The 15696-nt window shown below is 39.3% G+C and overlaps 1 protein-coding gene across 3 annotated transcripts in view; it reads right to left on the reverse strand.

The window, feature by feature from the left end:
• Positions 1–541: 541 nt before the first annotated feature.
• TGFB2 (transforming growth factor beta 2) overlaps positions 542–15696 on the reverse strand; it is an 82197-nt gene continuing 67042 nt past the window's right edge. For 2 of the 3 annotated variants that reach the window (XM_059942358.1, XM_059942349.1), the window contains 5 exons: positions 9597–9729; positions 9363–9473; positions 7651–7828; positions 6147–6300; positions 542–3065 (listed from right to left, as the gene is read on the reverse strand). In XM_059942358.1, the coding sequence (XP_059798341.1) occupies positions 2907–3065; positions 6147–6300; positions 7651–7828; positions 9363–9473; positions 9597–9729 (735 nt within the window). In that variant the 3' untranslated portion in view covers positions 542–2906. The remainder of the gene's footprint in view (positions 3066–6146; positions 6301–7650; positions 7829–9362; positions 9474–9596; positions 9730–15696) is intronic. The other variant, XM_059942368.1, reaches the window with a different exon arrangement.

A 15696-nucleotide genomic window follows, 5' to 3' on the forward strand; every position in this document is an offset into this window, starting at 1 on the left:
TAAACAAGGGAATAAAAAGACTGCACAGGGCTTTCTTCAGGCCTTGATAGATACATCCTGGCTCTTGAACTCTAAAGCATGACATCTCTGGACTGAATCTCTCTAAGGAAAAAAAAAAAAAACAAGCACAATCTTAAAGCTGGTATGACTTTTCTAGCTTGAGATCATGCTCCCTGAATCACAAGTGTTCTCTGGTCTCCAGGATGATACCAGGACAGGAAAAACACATTGACATATAATTGAAATAATTTATTTACCACTAGAGCACCACAAAAACAGACATACATTGTGTTAAAATACAGCGTAATCAGTCATCAAAATACAAAACAGCTATTCTTATGTTCCATTTTAAAAAAAAAAAAAATCATGCCAACCATAAAATCGTATTGCTGTTTATCACAGAGAAACTGCAGGCCAACCCCACCCCCCACATACTAACATTTTCCCCACTCCCTCCCATCTCCCTCCCCTCTCATAGCAATATTTACTTATGGGAAATAAAGGCCTTATAGAACCCCCAAACTAAAAAAAAAAAAAAAAAAAAAAGATTCAAGAGATCTTAAAATAGAGCATTTAAAATATTATCAGTGCATTCATGAGGAAAGACAAAATAATACAAAACAAAATGTCATTCTATCTGAGAGGAAAATACCTGCAGAAATAAAAGTGATTTACATAGAACGGATAGAAAAGTGGAAGAGAAAAAAAAAAAAAAAAATCAACACACTCCAATCTGGGATTGGGTTACATCCAACCCAAGGGTTGTTTGGTATTGTGGCAACCTATCTCTTGCTTTTCCAGTTTTCAAACAAATCCAATTTGTCATTTTAATAATGGTCAGGAAATTCCAAAAAAGAAGAACACTATATCAAACAAACAACTTCACTCTGGATTCACACGTCATTGTGCTGCTCTTCAGGTAAAACTGCAAATATTCCATTGACTTACTATTAATTGTTATCCTAAAGCTAAATAAGAGACAACTGACAGACTGACATATCCTACAACCCCTGACATAAGGTTACCTCCTCTGCAAAAATGTGGCAAATCATGTATTTCAGCAAGGTAAATTCTAACCTCTGATTTGATAACTCTCATTCAGAGGAAAGAAAGGATTTTTTGATCATGGGAGAATTTGCCTAGCGCCTTCTCAACCTTCAAAGAACATCTATAAAAACCTTAACTTCAGTGAAATAAACTAAATGACTTCGGTTGACCTGGGCTTTTTTTCTTCCTTAAAAAAAAAAAAAATCAACTAAAATGTAAATCTTTCCATTTCTCCCTGAACACTAAAAGGTCGATTAAAGAAAAAGCTGTTTCCTATGAACTGTCTGCTCTTTTATAACAGTAGAATTCCGTGAAAATACTGATTAAACCAAGTTAGAGAAACCTTTCTTAACCCAGTCACCAAGATTCTGAGTTCCAGTCAGATCCTTAAGCCCTTGCTAAAACTAAAACATTTCACCTCAATTATCTATGTATCTATAATCCCCAATTTCCCTAAAATAGAAGATTGTTAATGTCTGAATTGATTAGTAATGATGCTTAGAAAAGGAAGGAAAACTACGTCTTTTTATAAAAGAAAAAAAAAAGGACAAGTGGACTCAGGTAGCTTATGTCGTAATAATGGACAATGCAAAAGCACAGGTGGAACAAATACTATCAAACATGTATTTGTAGTGCAAGTCAAAATACAGGGGCTTTACTCAAAAGTACTGGCCAGATAAAGGAAACACACAATTCCGAACGATCATTCAAAAGCGCCCAAATTTAAGTCCAATCTAAATCAGAGTTGACATGATTACAGAACATTAAAAATATGGTAAAAATTTATACATTACAGATAAAGTAGTTAATGTTTTGATTTCATCGTTTGCAAAAGAGATCTGCAGATGTGTTTCCAATTATACTGGCTTCTATACCCATCTATTGTAGTAATATAGGTATGGTTACATACACCGAAATGAAGGAAAAATCTAGAGCATAGCTATACAGCAATACTTTAAGGTCTGAAGTTTGACCAGTACATATCAAAACATTTCAACATTTCACTGGTTGACTAAACTGACAAAGAACCATTTACAATTAAAAAGGAAAAAAAAAAAAATCTTACAGACTTATTCTGACCGAAAGTTTCCTTTATTAACAGGCTTTTCAGTTTTGAACCTTACAAGAAGCTTCCTCCGGCAGTTGGTAGAGAGCATGTGTTTTCAGGGTCTTTTCTTCATGCAGACTTGCTCGGTCATATAATAGGTCACTTGCATTTTTCATCCCGTTAATATGACCTCTCTTTTTTGCTGGCTCGTTTGAGTTCAAGTTCCTTAAGCCATCCATGAGTTTCTGGCAAAGTATTTGGTCTCCACTTTATACACCTGTTTTATTTTCCAAGGGCAATGAAATGTTCATTATATAGTAACACACAATAAATAACTCACTGTTAACTCTAAGAGTAAGAATGGGAAGGATGCTTATTGCATAGCAATACAGAAAAATCAAGTGAGGCGTGGGATAAAAACGTATGTACAGCAACTCCACTTAACGGGATTTTCCTGTTTTTTTTTTTTCTTTCACATAATTAACACTAACAAATTCTTCCAGTGTTTATTTTTTTTTCTCAAGAAAAAAAGGTTTTGCTTCTTGTCTCTCTCACTTACAGAGTAGGTAAAATATAGAATAAAGACTTCAACTTTTTTTTTGTTTGTTTCAGATGCCAGTTTTAACAAACAGAACACAAACTTCCGAAGTGTTTGAACTAGTACCGCTTTTTCAAATTTTTTTTAAACACTGATGAAGCAAGGCTCTCTCGTGTTTTCCTGTTACAAACATTGCCTTTGTCACCATCATCATCATCATCATCATCATCATCATCACTGTGTGATTATCGTCTTGTCACTTTTCCAAGAATCTTAGCTGCATTTGCAAGACTTTACGATCATATTAGAAAGCTGTTCAATCTTGGGTGTTTTGCCGATGTAGTAGAGAATGGTGAGTGGTTCTAAATCCTGGGACACGCAGCAAGGGGAAGCAGATGCTTCTGGATTTATGGTATTATATAAGCTGAGAACCTGAAAGGACACAGGAGAAGAAAGAAAACATAGGAAAAGACCAAAAACACCAGGCAATTATTTTTTAATAGAACCATCGCACATGGTTATCTTATCAGTCACAGCACTGAGTAGGCAATTTAGATTATTTGGGGCTTACATTTTCCTTTACTTATTCTCCAATTATAGTCAAATGGGTAGGCGTCCTGAGGAATCCCTGAATTCACCATTTTCCTACAGAATCCTTTTCTCATACATTGTAAACAAATAATTCTGTAAAAGTCAGATTAGGCAAAATTGCTCATTCAACAGATTTTCCAGTTTTTCCAAGGAGTCTTTACTTTGATCACTGCTTTGCTGCTCATACTTCCCAGGCCCTCAGAAAACTTGGTCCAAATACCAAACTTGGTATTTCGCCTTGTGTCTACACTTCTTTGTAACTGAAGTTGTTTCGTGAGTAGTTTCAATCCCCAGCTAGATGAAGAGTTCCCTTGAGGTCAGGGACTCTACACACCTCTTTTTTTTAACCTTACAGCCCTAGTGAGTCTTCTCTGGACAAAACCAAAACAAGACTCACATGCTAGTTGAAGAAATGAGTACATGGATAAACAGGAGAATAACATTTTTTTATTAAAACTCTCATCAGAGCTTTAATCTACCCTTAGGTAGAGCAAAAGACACCTGTCTGCAATGTGAAATCTTCCTAGGCTAAGTGTCTTCTCAGGCCAATTTAATGTCACCTAAATTTTCATTTAAAATAAAAAAAGATCAAAGTCTTTTCATTTTTCATTGCTTCGTAAATACGATCATGCTAAGAACGACCTCGGAAGTAATCTATATTCTTAATTATTCACTTTGTTACATTTTTCTTAAAATAATAATAATAATCAACCCTCCATTTAGCTTTCCAGGTGGTAAGTGGTAGTGGCTAAGTTGGAGGAGTGAATAGGCAGTCTTAGAATGAAAAGAAAGTTCTATGGTTAGTGCTATACCTTTAACCCCATCCTATATCAAAGGGGTATGTGACTTCTACCAACGGAAGTATGGAGCTTCCCCAGTGATGATAAAGAGACATTTCCAAGGATGCTGTTAATGTGTTAATCAAACAGCGAGTGACCTTTTCCTCGAGATTCACTGCAATGTTTTCAGCCTAAGACAGAAGATCTGTTCAGCACAGCAACACTGACTACTTTATTAAGCTACCTCTGGTTTTTTGGGTAACTGTCCAAACCACATATTTGTGATCATGACAGTGATTCTTCCTCTCTCCTTGAAAAACAAGCATGGTCTCAGCCTTCACACACTCCCTCTGTGTATCATGGAGGAGAATTATGTTTCTACTTGGCAACTGGGTCCTGCCCACATTACAGCTACTGTTGCCACAGCCCAGCTGAAGCAGCCTGGCCAGAGAGCTCAGACCAAGGGACAGGCATGAGCAAGCTTCCCTCACGTGGCCAAGCACGTGGTCAGCCCAGGGAGCCCAAATCTCCAGGGATGTCAGGAAAACAGCTGAAGGAAGGGGAGGCATATTTGTCAATTGAAAGTGTAGCATATGTAAGCGTTTATCAATAAATAGACTTCACACTCCACCAACACGAGATTTTTTCAGCTGAATTCAAGAGGAATTTTAGAATACAGATTATCTAAAATAATTGATATCCCCCAAACTCTTGAGTTCAGCTGAACGCATTATGTGACCTTTTTGGCAGGAGATTCATTTTCCTATCCTGCTGTGAAGGCAATTTTTCTAATGTTTCTTTAATAAGGAGATCTACAGAGGCATAACCGCGATGTGTAGTCACATTTCAGGAATTAAACTCTACGACGAAGTGAACGAAGGCCTGGTTATAAAACAAGGAGGCCTGCGTTCCAAGCTCTGGTTTGTCACCAGCTGTTTGCTCTTGGGCAAGTCATCTACTTGATCTAGACTTCAATTTCTTTAAGAAAATGAAGGGTTTGAAGAAGAGAGCCTATTATTTTTTTGTATTTTATTTTATTATTATTTCATTTTATTCTATATTTTTATTGAAGTATAGTTGATTTACAATGTTGTGTTAGTTTCAGGTGTACAGCAAAGTGATTCAGTTATGTGTGTGTGTGTGTGTGTGTATATATATATATATATATATTCTTTTTCAGATTCTTTTCCCTTATACGTTGTTACAAAATATTGAGTATAGTTCTCTGTGCTATACAGTAGGTCCTTGTTGTTTATTTATTTTATACATAGTACTACAGGATGGGACAAGATAACTTATGAAGTCCTTTCCATCTCTAAAAATCCTACACGACTAGGCACCAGGAAGAAGCATTTGGACAAATATCATTATTACATAGAAAAAGTCTTTGCTAATCTGGGCTGGGAACCCATGGCATCCAATCTAGGACCTGCCTTCTGAATTAGCCTTCATTCCTCATTGAAGTAACTTAACAAAATATTCAGATTCTCATTTACTTTGGGTTATATTCAAAAAGACTGGGAGATACTGATTTTCAAATCACTGTTCCATATATCATCTTTATGTTCTTCACGTCCACTCTCGAGTTGGACATTATTATTTCAAAAATAATTTTTAATACAGACATTCCTTTTTACTGATAAGAAAACTGAGGTTCGGAGAAGTTAAATGATTTTATAACTGCCATACACTAGTGAATCACTCTGCCAAAGCATCTACTGAAGTCCTCTATGTTCTTTCAAATATGACAGTCCCTGATGGAGGTGATAACGGATCCTTTTTTTAGCTGGAGACCTGGGTCCCTGCACATCTTAACAGCACATGTCACTGAGTGATATATTGATCCTACCTATTTATGCTTACAGCTGTTAAGAATATAAAACAAAGAAAAAATTAAACTGTCCTCAAGTTGCTTGTAATCTAATTGGGAAGGCCAGACCTACTGTCCAAACTCATCAGTGTTACTTTCTGAGTTCACCTACAGCTTACATTTTTTTCTCATCGTTCCAAAGGGTGTCTCCAGCACCCATTTACATGTGATGACCAAAGGGCACCAGGCTATTTAGAATTCATGTGGAAATACTATCAGCAGGTACATATTAGCAGCACAAGAATAGAAGAGACAAGTGAGGCCCGTACTTACCCTACTGTGCTGAGTGTCTGAGCTCCACAGATATGGGCACGCTCCAGCACAGAAGTTGGCATTGTACCCTTTAGGCTCATGTATCCATTTCCACCCAAGATCCCTCTTGAAATCAATGTAAAGTGGGCGTAGGCAACAATTATCCTGCACATTTCTGATAAAAGAAAAAGCAATGGAGATTTTAAAGCTGATTTCACCCCAATCCCCCCGCCCCTCATCCCAAACCAGGAAAATGACTCGTTCATTTATTCAACAAATATGTATGAGCAAATACCACGGGCCAGGTTTTAATGGTTGAACTGCAATCTCAAGACACTGTCATGATGAGGTGTGATGGTGATTCGCTGGACTCCCTTGCGAGTTCTATGCCCCAACTCGTTTACCTGGGACCTCAAAAATCAAACCCTTCCCTTGAATGATGAGATATGGCAGATGGAGACCAAGCCCCTTCCAACCTACAGTGCACAGTTTTGCCATCCAGCCTCTATTGCCTTTTCAAATGCAAAATGGATGAAGTACAATAGCTATTTACAGAGAACAATCTAAGGCATTTTCCTTTGAGAAGAAATCCTTTCTTTCATTTCCTGTTCCTGGATCTAGGAATGAACCAGGGATCAAGAAACACGGAGTCTTGCTTAGAGCAACCACTGGCTCTGGCAACCAAAAAACACCCTTTTTCTTGTGAACTCAGACGCTTTGAGCACTTTATCAGTGAGGACCCCTCACCACCCCACAGCTCCTAACATGCTTGCTAAGAAACCACAGAAAAGGGGAACTCCCCGGTGGTCCAGTGGTTAGGACTCCGTGCTCCCAATGCAGGGGGCACGGGTTCAATCCCTGGTCAGGGAACTAAGATCCCCGCAAGCCACTAAGGCCCCCGCAAGCTGCACCTGTGGCACGGCCAAAAGAAAAAAGAAAAAGAAAAAAATACAGAAGAACATTCACACTTTCCCTCCATGAATTCATGTGGAAATGGGAGATACATTTATGTTACCCTCCCTTCTCATATTCTCTAGTAAAAGGCACGACAAATAGCATCCTTCTTCTGTCTCTCTCACCACTGTTACTGTGAAGAAGGTTTGACCATGGGTACCTTGCAGGGAGAGTGAAGGCTTCTACAGGTGGTGAGTCTCCCCAGTTAGGGACCCCCATCCTGCACCTCAAAGAAACCTAACTTTGCTCTGGGGAGCAGACAGCTCCTTTTCTTCTTCAGCCTCAAAGTGCTTCGGAGGGATCTGGGGAAAAAGTTCAGGGGGCTAGTTTTCTCCCTTCACAGTAGATTCATTGCTAAAGAACTGATGAATACAGCATAGAAATAACTGTTTAAACCTCCGGAAAGGATGATGTTACGAAATACTATGGCTCTACTTTTCTAGTCCTGGTTTTACGCAATGAGTTGCAGTTCAAGTCCATTTTTAGTTAAAAAAAAAAAGGGGGGGGGGCATAGGCAGTACAAAAGTTAAACAAACACAGTTACTTTCTGTTTTCTTTTTATTTCCTTTACCTAAAGCAATAGGCTGCATCCAAAGCACGCTTCTTCCGCCGGTTGGACTGTTGTGACTCAAGTCTGTAGGAGGGTAACAACATTAGCAGGAGATGTGGGGTCTTCCCACTGTTTTTTTTCCTAGTGGACTTTATTGTTTTCTGATCACCACTGGTATATGTGGAGGTGCCATCAATACCTTGAAAAAATGCATTCGGGTAATAAACATTTAGCTTCACCTTCATCAAATAGAATCAGCCATATCTTTTTTTTTTTTTTTCCTTTTCTATTGTCACAAATAGCAGTGATGACCACATAGCAGCAGCAGCTGGCTCACTCCCCGCGGCAATGGATAGGACTAGTGCAGGTGACAAGGAACACGGCTAAACGGGGCTCTTGTCAGAAGGCAGTTCCGTGTCCAAGGCAGGGCCTGTTGGTTACGAAAGTCACTACAGAAGAAGTCTTTGACCTCTGGTCCAAGGGCAATCTCGACTATTTGTTTTAGTCAGTCCTCAGTGTGGGCTGTGCTCAACCCCTCAACGACTGATGACATGGCCATAGGACGTGTCACCTGCTGGTCCCCTCTCTTCCTAGGACTGCTCAAGTCAAAGGCTTCCCTGATGAACCTAAACTGACACTTACACTAAACAGCAGTGAATGAGGTTCAAGTGAAACAGAAGTCACCCACCCTTACCTAATGCTATTTTGGGAAGCTGTGAAGAAAGGGTTTTTTCATTGATTTTATGACATCCTCCACGCCTTCCTGATTCCATCTGAGATGGAGAGACTCGAGCTCCCCAAAGCGCACTCAGGAGACTGACAGCTTAAGCATTTAATCTCCATACTCTCGAGAATCATGACTAGGTTAGAGACTGAAATAAACCTCTAGACCGCTGGGAGGATTCTTCCATGAGCAAGGCCCACTGGAGCCTTCTGCCAATGGATGGAGGTCCCAGGTGGGGTGAGTTAGGAAAGGGCCATTAGCTCCCTAACCTGGTGGTGTGGAGCCAGTGCTGCACCCGCAATTGGTCCAGACTCCCCCCTCAACTGTCGTCCTCCAACGACTTGTTATCTAACGTAAGACATGACTTGAACCCTTGGCATCTCCTCATCCTCTTTGACTTTTGGCTAATTCACTAAAAGGTGAGCAAGACTAGGGGGGCAACTAAAACCTTGTTATGTGTTTATAAACTATTGTGAAAGTCTGATAAGGAAGCCACTTGGAATATTGGGCACCAGCTAGAAGAGGGGGTGTGTTCTGGTACAGGTCAGGTTAGTTACAGAGGCTGTGGTGGGAGAGGACGTCCTCTGTGAGATACAGTGGTGGCTTCCTGACGACGTTGGGTTTGGGGGGGATAATCAATGGATGTCCTTGAATGCATGTGATCTTCTTCTTCTATAATATTAGCATAGATGGAATGTTGGTTTGCTCAAGTGAAGAATAAAGGGCTTAACAGGCTATTTAAGAGTCTGGAAGGTTGGTAAGTCTGTCAGTTAGTACTGCCAAGTCATCACGGGGCATCGAACAGCGTAAACTGGGAAGGAATCCCTTTCTTCCAATCCTTTCTGCCTTCATATATCTTTCCCCAACCATATCTTTGCCCAGACAAATGAAACTCCCTGGGCCTCACCCAGCAATCTCATTTTCACATGCAAACTGACCTCATCCCCCCAGGAGATTATCAACAGAGGCCCTTCCCTCCCCCCACCTCATACGCCCAAGTTTCAGTTACCTGCAAATCGCGCTTCTAGTTCTTCACTTTTGTTGGGGATGATGTAATTATTCGATGGTACAAAGGTGCAGCAGGGACAGTGTAAACTTATTTTAAATCCCAGATTCCTGTCTGGAAAACATTAAGTCAAGGAGGTCATTTGTCTATGCATCTACTACCCCTCAATCTGCAATCGACTTGCAATAACTTAGGGTCACTGAACATCGAAGGAGGAGAACAGAGGGTGGTGGTCACCTTTATGGTGGAGCCATTCGTGAACAGCATCAGTGACATCGAAGGAGAGCCATTCGCCTTCCGCTCTGGTTTTCACGACTTTGCTGTCGATGTAGCGCTGGGTTGGAGATGTTAAATCTTTGGATTTGAGAATCTAGAGGAGGAAAGGGCAAGTGAAAAAAGCTCAGCTGGCATACTGACAGCATGACTAAACCCAAACCATTAACAGTACTCCAGTTCATTATCTAAATTTAGTCCCACTCCAGTCCCTCCATGTACTGTCATCTCACTAGCATGTCCACATGCGTAAAAACATAACACCAGGCCATCTGCCATGAAAAACAGAGCTACTAAATCAGCTGTGTGTTATGATAAAGGTGACAGCAACCATAAAGCCAAGTGTCTCGAAGAAAGTGACAGTAATTATTTTCCTCTGCTGACATAAGCTTTGCAAGATTTCAGCCATAAATTCTACGCTATTAAGTTAACGGTTGTGTTGTCCTGCTTCCCTGCTTACTTCATTTGGGGAGCTGGGATGTGGGGAGGGGCTGGAGGATGGGTCCAGGTCAGAGGATCCAGGCTCACCCTCAGAAGGCTCTGAATTATAAATCTTCTTCTAATAGAGAGAGAAAGGTCCTAACCTTGGTTCCTAGATCCACCGCCATTAAAATATGCGGCACGCCTCAGCTTTTGAGGTAGGTCTCTAGCTGGGATTTTTACCCTCCCGGTGACTTGTTTCGATTTATAAAGATATTCCATATCCCACAGACGAAGAACAAATTTGGGCAGGAGCAGTCTGGCACAGTGTGGAGGGAGAGTTTGAAAGGAAATCAGCCTGAACGCTGAGAATTTAGACGGTTGCATTTATTTCAAATAAGTTAAGAGTAACTGCAGTATGTTCTTAGGTTTCTATAGGAAGTGAACATTTTAGGTTGGTTTTTTTTTTTTTTTTTTAATTCTGTCTGTCTTTAAATGATACTGTTTTATGAACCCGTCAAACCACGACCCTAAGTCTCCAAGAACTATATTAAATCCCTACCCAAACCTGTATCCTGCCTTTCCTCAGTACTTACGGGCTCAAGCCCTGTTGTTTTATACTTCCTTTCCTGAGATTGAGTCTAACCGTTCTGTGGTCATTTCATATATACATGTTTGGTCTCTCCAACAAGTTCATAAACTCTCCCAAGGCAGGGATCATGTCTTCAATTTGATATCATTTCAAAGCACAGCACTCGATTTAATCAATGTCTATTAAATGACTACCTGCGTATCTAGAAGACTGATTTATTCTCCTTTAAACCTTGTAAAATAAAAAAAAGCATAATCTTCCTGCTGATTTTACAACGCACTTTCCTTCCATGTGTGCACATCATTTGTTTCAAGTAGTTTGACAACAAATCCTTCCTGGAACATCTGGCATTATAGTGGACTCTTTTTTTTTTTTTCTTCTGGATTGAGTAAGTATAGAAAAGGGGGAAAAAAATCATACAATTGGACTTCAGGTGCCCTCATGAATTTTAGACCAACCCTACCCTACAAACCTGCCCCTAAGGTCCAGCAAAGCCCACGAGGGAAGACAGTCTAGAGGCAATCATGATGCTACCATAGGCAAGAGATGCCCTTTGTGAATCAATGCCTTAAGGGCTGGGCACATGAGCTCTGAGCTTGGAGCATACTATTGCGTTTAATTTAGTCCTGAAAACATTCTTGTCAGGTAGATGAAGGAAAGTGAGACTCAGAGAGGTTAAGTAACTTGTCCAAAGCTTCACAGTGAATGAGTGATTTAAAGCAACCCCAGGTCATTTTTCCTCCTTCAATGCTGGATTTTTGAAGACCAAAAGAGTTGTGGGAGTCAGGGCTGGATTATGGTCCACCCCACCCCTGCCCAGATGCCAGAGAACACTCAACGATAGAGGCAAACATTTCTAATAAGCTTATAGTAAATGTTGGCACAAGATGAAAATATCCCACGTGGAACACATACACAGTTAATGTTGATAAAAACCTATAATTTTCCAGATATAACCTAACAGTGGTCAGTCCTCTGGAAATGAAACCTTGCCTTGAAAACACTCCTAGTTGGGCAACTAAGACACCCCTTTATCCAATTCAGAATAAACAGTAAAATTCACCTAACACAGGATAACAATGGTGAAACAATAGGTGAGAAGAAGTTTCAGGCATTTCCATCTGCCTCGTTGGCTAAAGACTAGTAACATTCCCCAAACTCACTTTTCTGTCTTTAAATTTCTTCCCCTAGATGACTTTCTATAATGATGCATTATTTCATAATGTTTTGTGTATTTATTTGCTTTGCTCCCAATTAGCATGGTGTATATCTTATTCATCTTCATATCCCTAACATACAGACACACTGTCTAGAATGAAACATTGCTTTCATTGTTGAATTAATTACATATGATAAATATATATCTATATCATATATCAAATATCTACAATATCTATGAGATACATGTGTATATATCTCATAACTTAAGACACCATATATACACACATGCCTATATACATGTATGTATACACATGTATGTGTATACACCATCTCACTAAAAACAAAGAACTTTATTTTTAAAGTCGTGACCACATTGACCAAGTGGGCAGAAGAAAATACACACTGGCAAATCTATGGAAATTTTTCACCTCATACAGAAGAAGTAAATCTAGATTATCTGGCTTTAAAAGCAGATGAAGGGGGAGCAAAGAGATTCTGAATTTTTTTTCTTTTTAAATCTCCTTAGAAGTTAAGTGCTTCCTCAGCCACAGAACACTGGTAGGTTCTGACACTGGACAACTTCATAGTCTCACACCGGTGAAAGGTCCTCCATATCTTTTTACTAGCTCAAGAACAGGCCAGTTGAAACCACCCAAGAAAGATAGCTAGTGAGCTACATAATTCTGAAACAGAGAAGTGACTTTGGTCTTGTGGGTTTGTTGTCTTGAACTTTATGGCCAAGTAGTTCTTAAACCCACTTGTTGCAATTTAACTCCATTCTTTCTTATCCAGCCCTCAGTGGAAACAGGAAACAGCTGCTTTCCATCACTCATAGAATATCCCTCATATTCTTGGAGACTGTTATTAAGTCCCCCTCAGCATGCTCAGTCTCCCTCTCTAAGCTAAATAAACCCAGTTCCTTTAGCCCATATTTAGAGGGGCAATTTCCCAAACCTTTAATCATTTGGGTCGCCAACAAGGATGGACGCTGCTGTATAAAAGTTCTCCTCCTACAGCTTGGTGATTTCATTTCGGAACTGGCTAGAAAACCTTCTAATCACATCCCAAAGTCTTGAATCTTAACCTGAAAGGTATTTTCTTTCTAAGAATAGGCACGATCTCCCTATTCTTTGTTTATCTTCCATTTATCACCCACGCCAAGTGAAGCTGTAAGGGAAGGAAATTAACCTACGGCTCTTATCGATTAGAACTTTCTTAAATCCAAGAGTTGATACAAAAATGACCACCTTGGTCAACTTCCCATTCTATTTTAGCCTTTGCTGTGTGCCTTTCTCCAGTCTCCCAACAACAAGTGTATTGAATGTTAACAGTCCTGGATGTGCAGCTGTTTTGTTTTGTTTTTTTCTAGAGCCACAGTCATTTCTAAATTCCTTTATACATCTTATCATGACAAAGGTAATTTAATTGAATGGTAAAAGCTCTCTTAACTGGCCTCCATTTGACTGGACAGATTAACCAATATTCTCCATTTGTTCTGTAATAGGTATTGGCTGATGCCCATAGCACCCTGGGGTTTATTGCCAGAAAGCTACTCTCTAGTATGTTCCAAGGACTTCTGGTCTTAGCAGTTGAGTTGCATGCTTACCAAGTATCAATTGTATATGTTTCTAAACCTGTTTATGATAGTTGGACTTGATATTGTATTTTTTTGACCACGCAGCATGCGGGATCTTAGTTCCCCTACCAGGGATCGGACCCGCGCCCCCCGCATTGGAAGTGCGGAGTCTTAACCACTGGACCACCAGGGAATCCATGATATTGTAATTATACAAGTTAATTAGATGGTCTAGAAACTGATGAAATATAGGACCAAATGTGAAGAGAGCTGTTGCTTCTGTGAGAACCAAGCTGAATGCCTTAGAAAGTCTTCATAAAGACAAATTGCTTAAAAAAAATTTTTTTTTGAAAAACTGTTTGGTGGGTCCTCAAAAAAGGTAAACATGAAATTACCATATGATCTAGCAATTCTACTGCTAGGTATATACCCAAAAGAATTGAAAATAGGGACTCAAACAGATACTTGTACACCAATGTTCATAGCAGCATTAATCACAATAGCTGAATGATGAAAACAATCCAAGTATCCATCAACAGATATATGGATAAACGAAATGGAGTATATACATACAATAGAATATTATGCAGCCATGAAAAGTAATGAAATGCTGACATATTACAGCATGGATGAATCTTGAAAACTTTATGCCAAGTAAAATAAGCCAGACACAAAAGGACAAATATTGTACGATTTCACTTATATGAGATAACTAGAATAGGCAAATTCATGAAGGTATAAAGTAGAATTAGAGGTTCCCAGGGGCTGGGGGTAGTGGGAATGGGGAGTTGTTTTTTTTATGGGCACAGAGTTTCCGTTTAGGATAATGAAAAATTTCTGGAAATGGATAGCAGTGATGGTTGTACAACACTGTAAATTTACTTGATGCCTCTGAATAGTATACTTTAAAAAATGGTTAAGGTAAATTTTATGTTATGTATATTTTACCACAATATATTTTCTTTTCTAATTTTAGATGTGGGAGAGACAACTATCAAAGAAGGAAATAATATGTTAAAAATCTAGAAGGATCCTGCACTCGGCTTGCTTAGCAATTGTCCTGAAACGTCTCTCTCTTCTTCAAAGAAACTAAAAACTAGAAAGTATTAATGATGTACTATGGATGTGGTTTAGGCAAAAAATAAGACATGGATTGGCAATAGGCAGAGCCACAGTCAATGAAAAGTCCTCGGTATTTTATAAAAAACTCAGCATTTAAATTGTGTTTGTGTGTGTGTGTTGTACACATATATACACATACATATGTTTTAAATTAAAATATAAAGTTTGCCCCCCAACTCATGTTTTTATAATTCCCTGCTTTAACTGACTTTTTTGTCTTTAAATAACAGAACAACAACTGTTCCTGATTGAATTAGAAGAGAGCTTCTAATATATTAAAAATGAGATTTAGCTGTCTCTTGCTTACCTACCACCCACAGCCATGCTTGAATGGTACCTTCATTACGTTATTGATATATACACATTATCTGTAATATGTGTAAAATACCTACATATCGCCTTTGGCAAAGCTCTCAGTTCTTCCCTGAATTACAAAACTCCCTACACAAAAGGATCCATTCATCTCTCTGCCACTGGAAACCAGCCAGTCAGGGAGTGGAGAGAGGCAAAAGTCACTGATGTTACCCAATAGTTTAGGGCCAAAAGGAAGAAAAAAAAAAAAGAAACAGAACTCTAGATGCAAAATTATAGCCAGAGGAGAGCTTAGTCTTAAAGGAATAATGCTATAAATCAACTCAGGATTTGGCTCAGACCTCGTGAAAGACACCTCTTCCATTCCTATGAGACATCGCAAAAAGGTATAAGAAAGCATTGGGGATTCGATTTTACTTTCCATATTCAGACATCAACAGATCTACAGAAGGACCCAGGGGCCCATTCAACCAGACTTCTAATGGAAAGAGAAATTTAACAATAGGGCTGGAGAGAAAAACTGACACCAGGTTAACAAGTGTGGGCCCATCTTGTTCCTTTTAAATGTTTTTAACGTACTTAATGTTTAAATATATTTCAGTGTTTAAAATGTTTGCAGTGGTGTGCACGGAGTGATGAGGAAATGCTGAATTAAACGTTCACTCCGCTGGCTCTGAGCACCATTCTCTTAGATCTGCCTCATCTCACGCACTAATGTCTGTGTCATGAAACACTGGTGTCAGAGAGGCCCTTAGGGGCCGTCTCTCCAAACCAAAACAATTCATCCTCTAACATCTCTGGCTTTATCTGAAGACCTCTCAATGACAGTGAACTTGCTACTTGTTGAGAAAGATCATCCCACTTTGGGCCAACTGGTAGGT

Source organism: Balaenoptera ricei, chromosome 1 (assembly GCF_028023285.1).
Source record: "Balaenoptera ricei isolate mBalRic1 chromosome 1, mBalRic1.hap2, whole genome shotgun sequence".
In the NCBI taxonomy this organism is placed as follows: domain Eukaryota; kingdom Metazoa; phylum Chordata; class Mammalia; order Artiodactyla; family Balaenopteridae; genus Balaenoptera; species Balaenoptera ricei.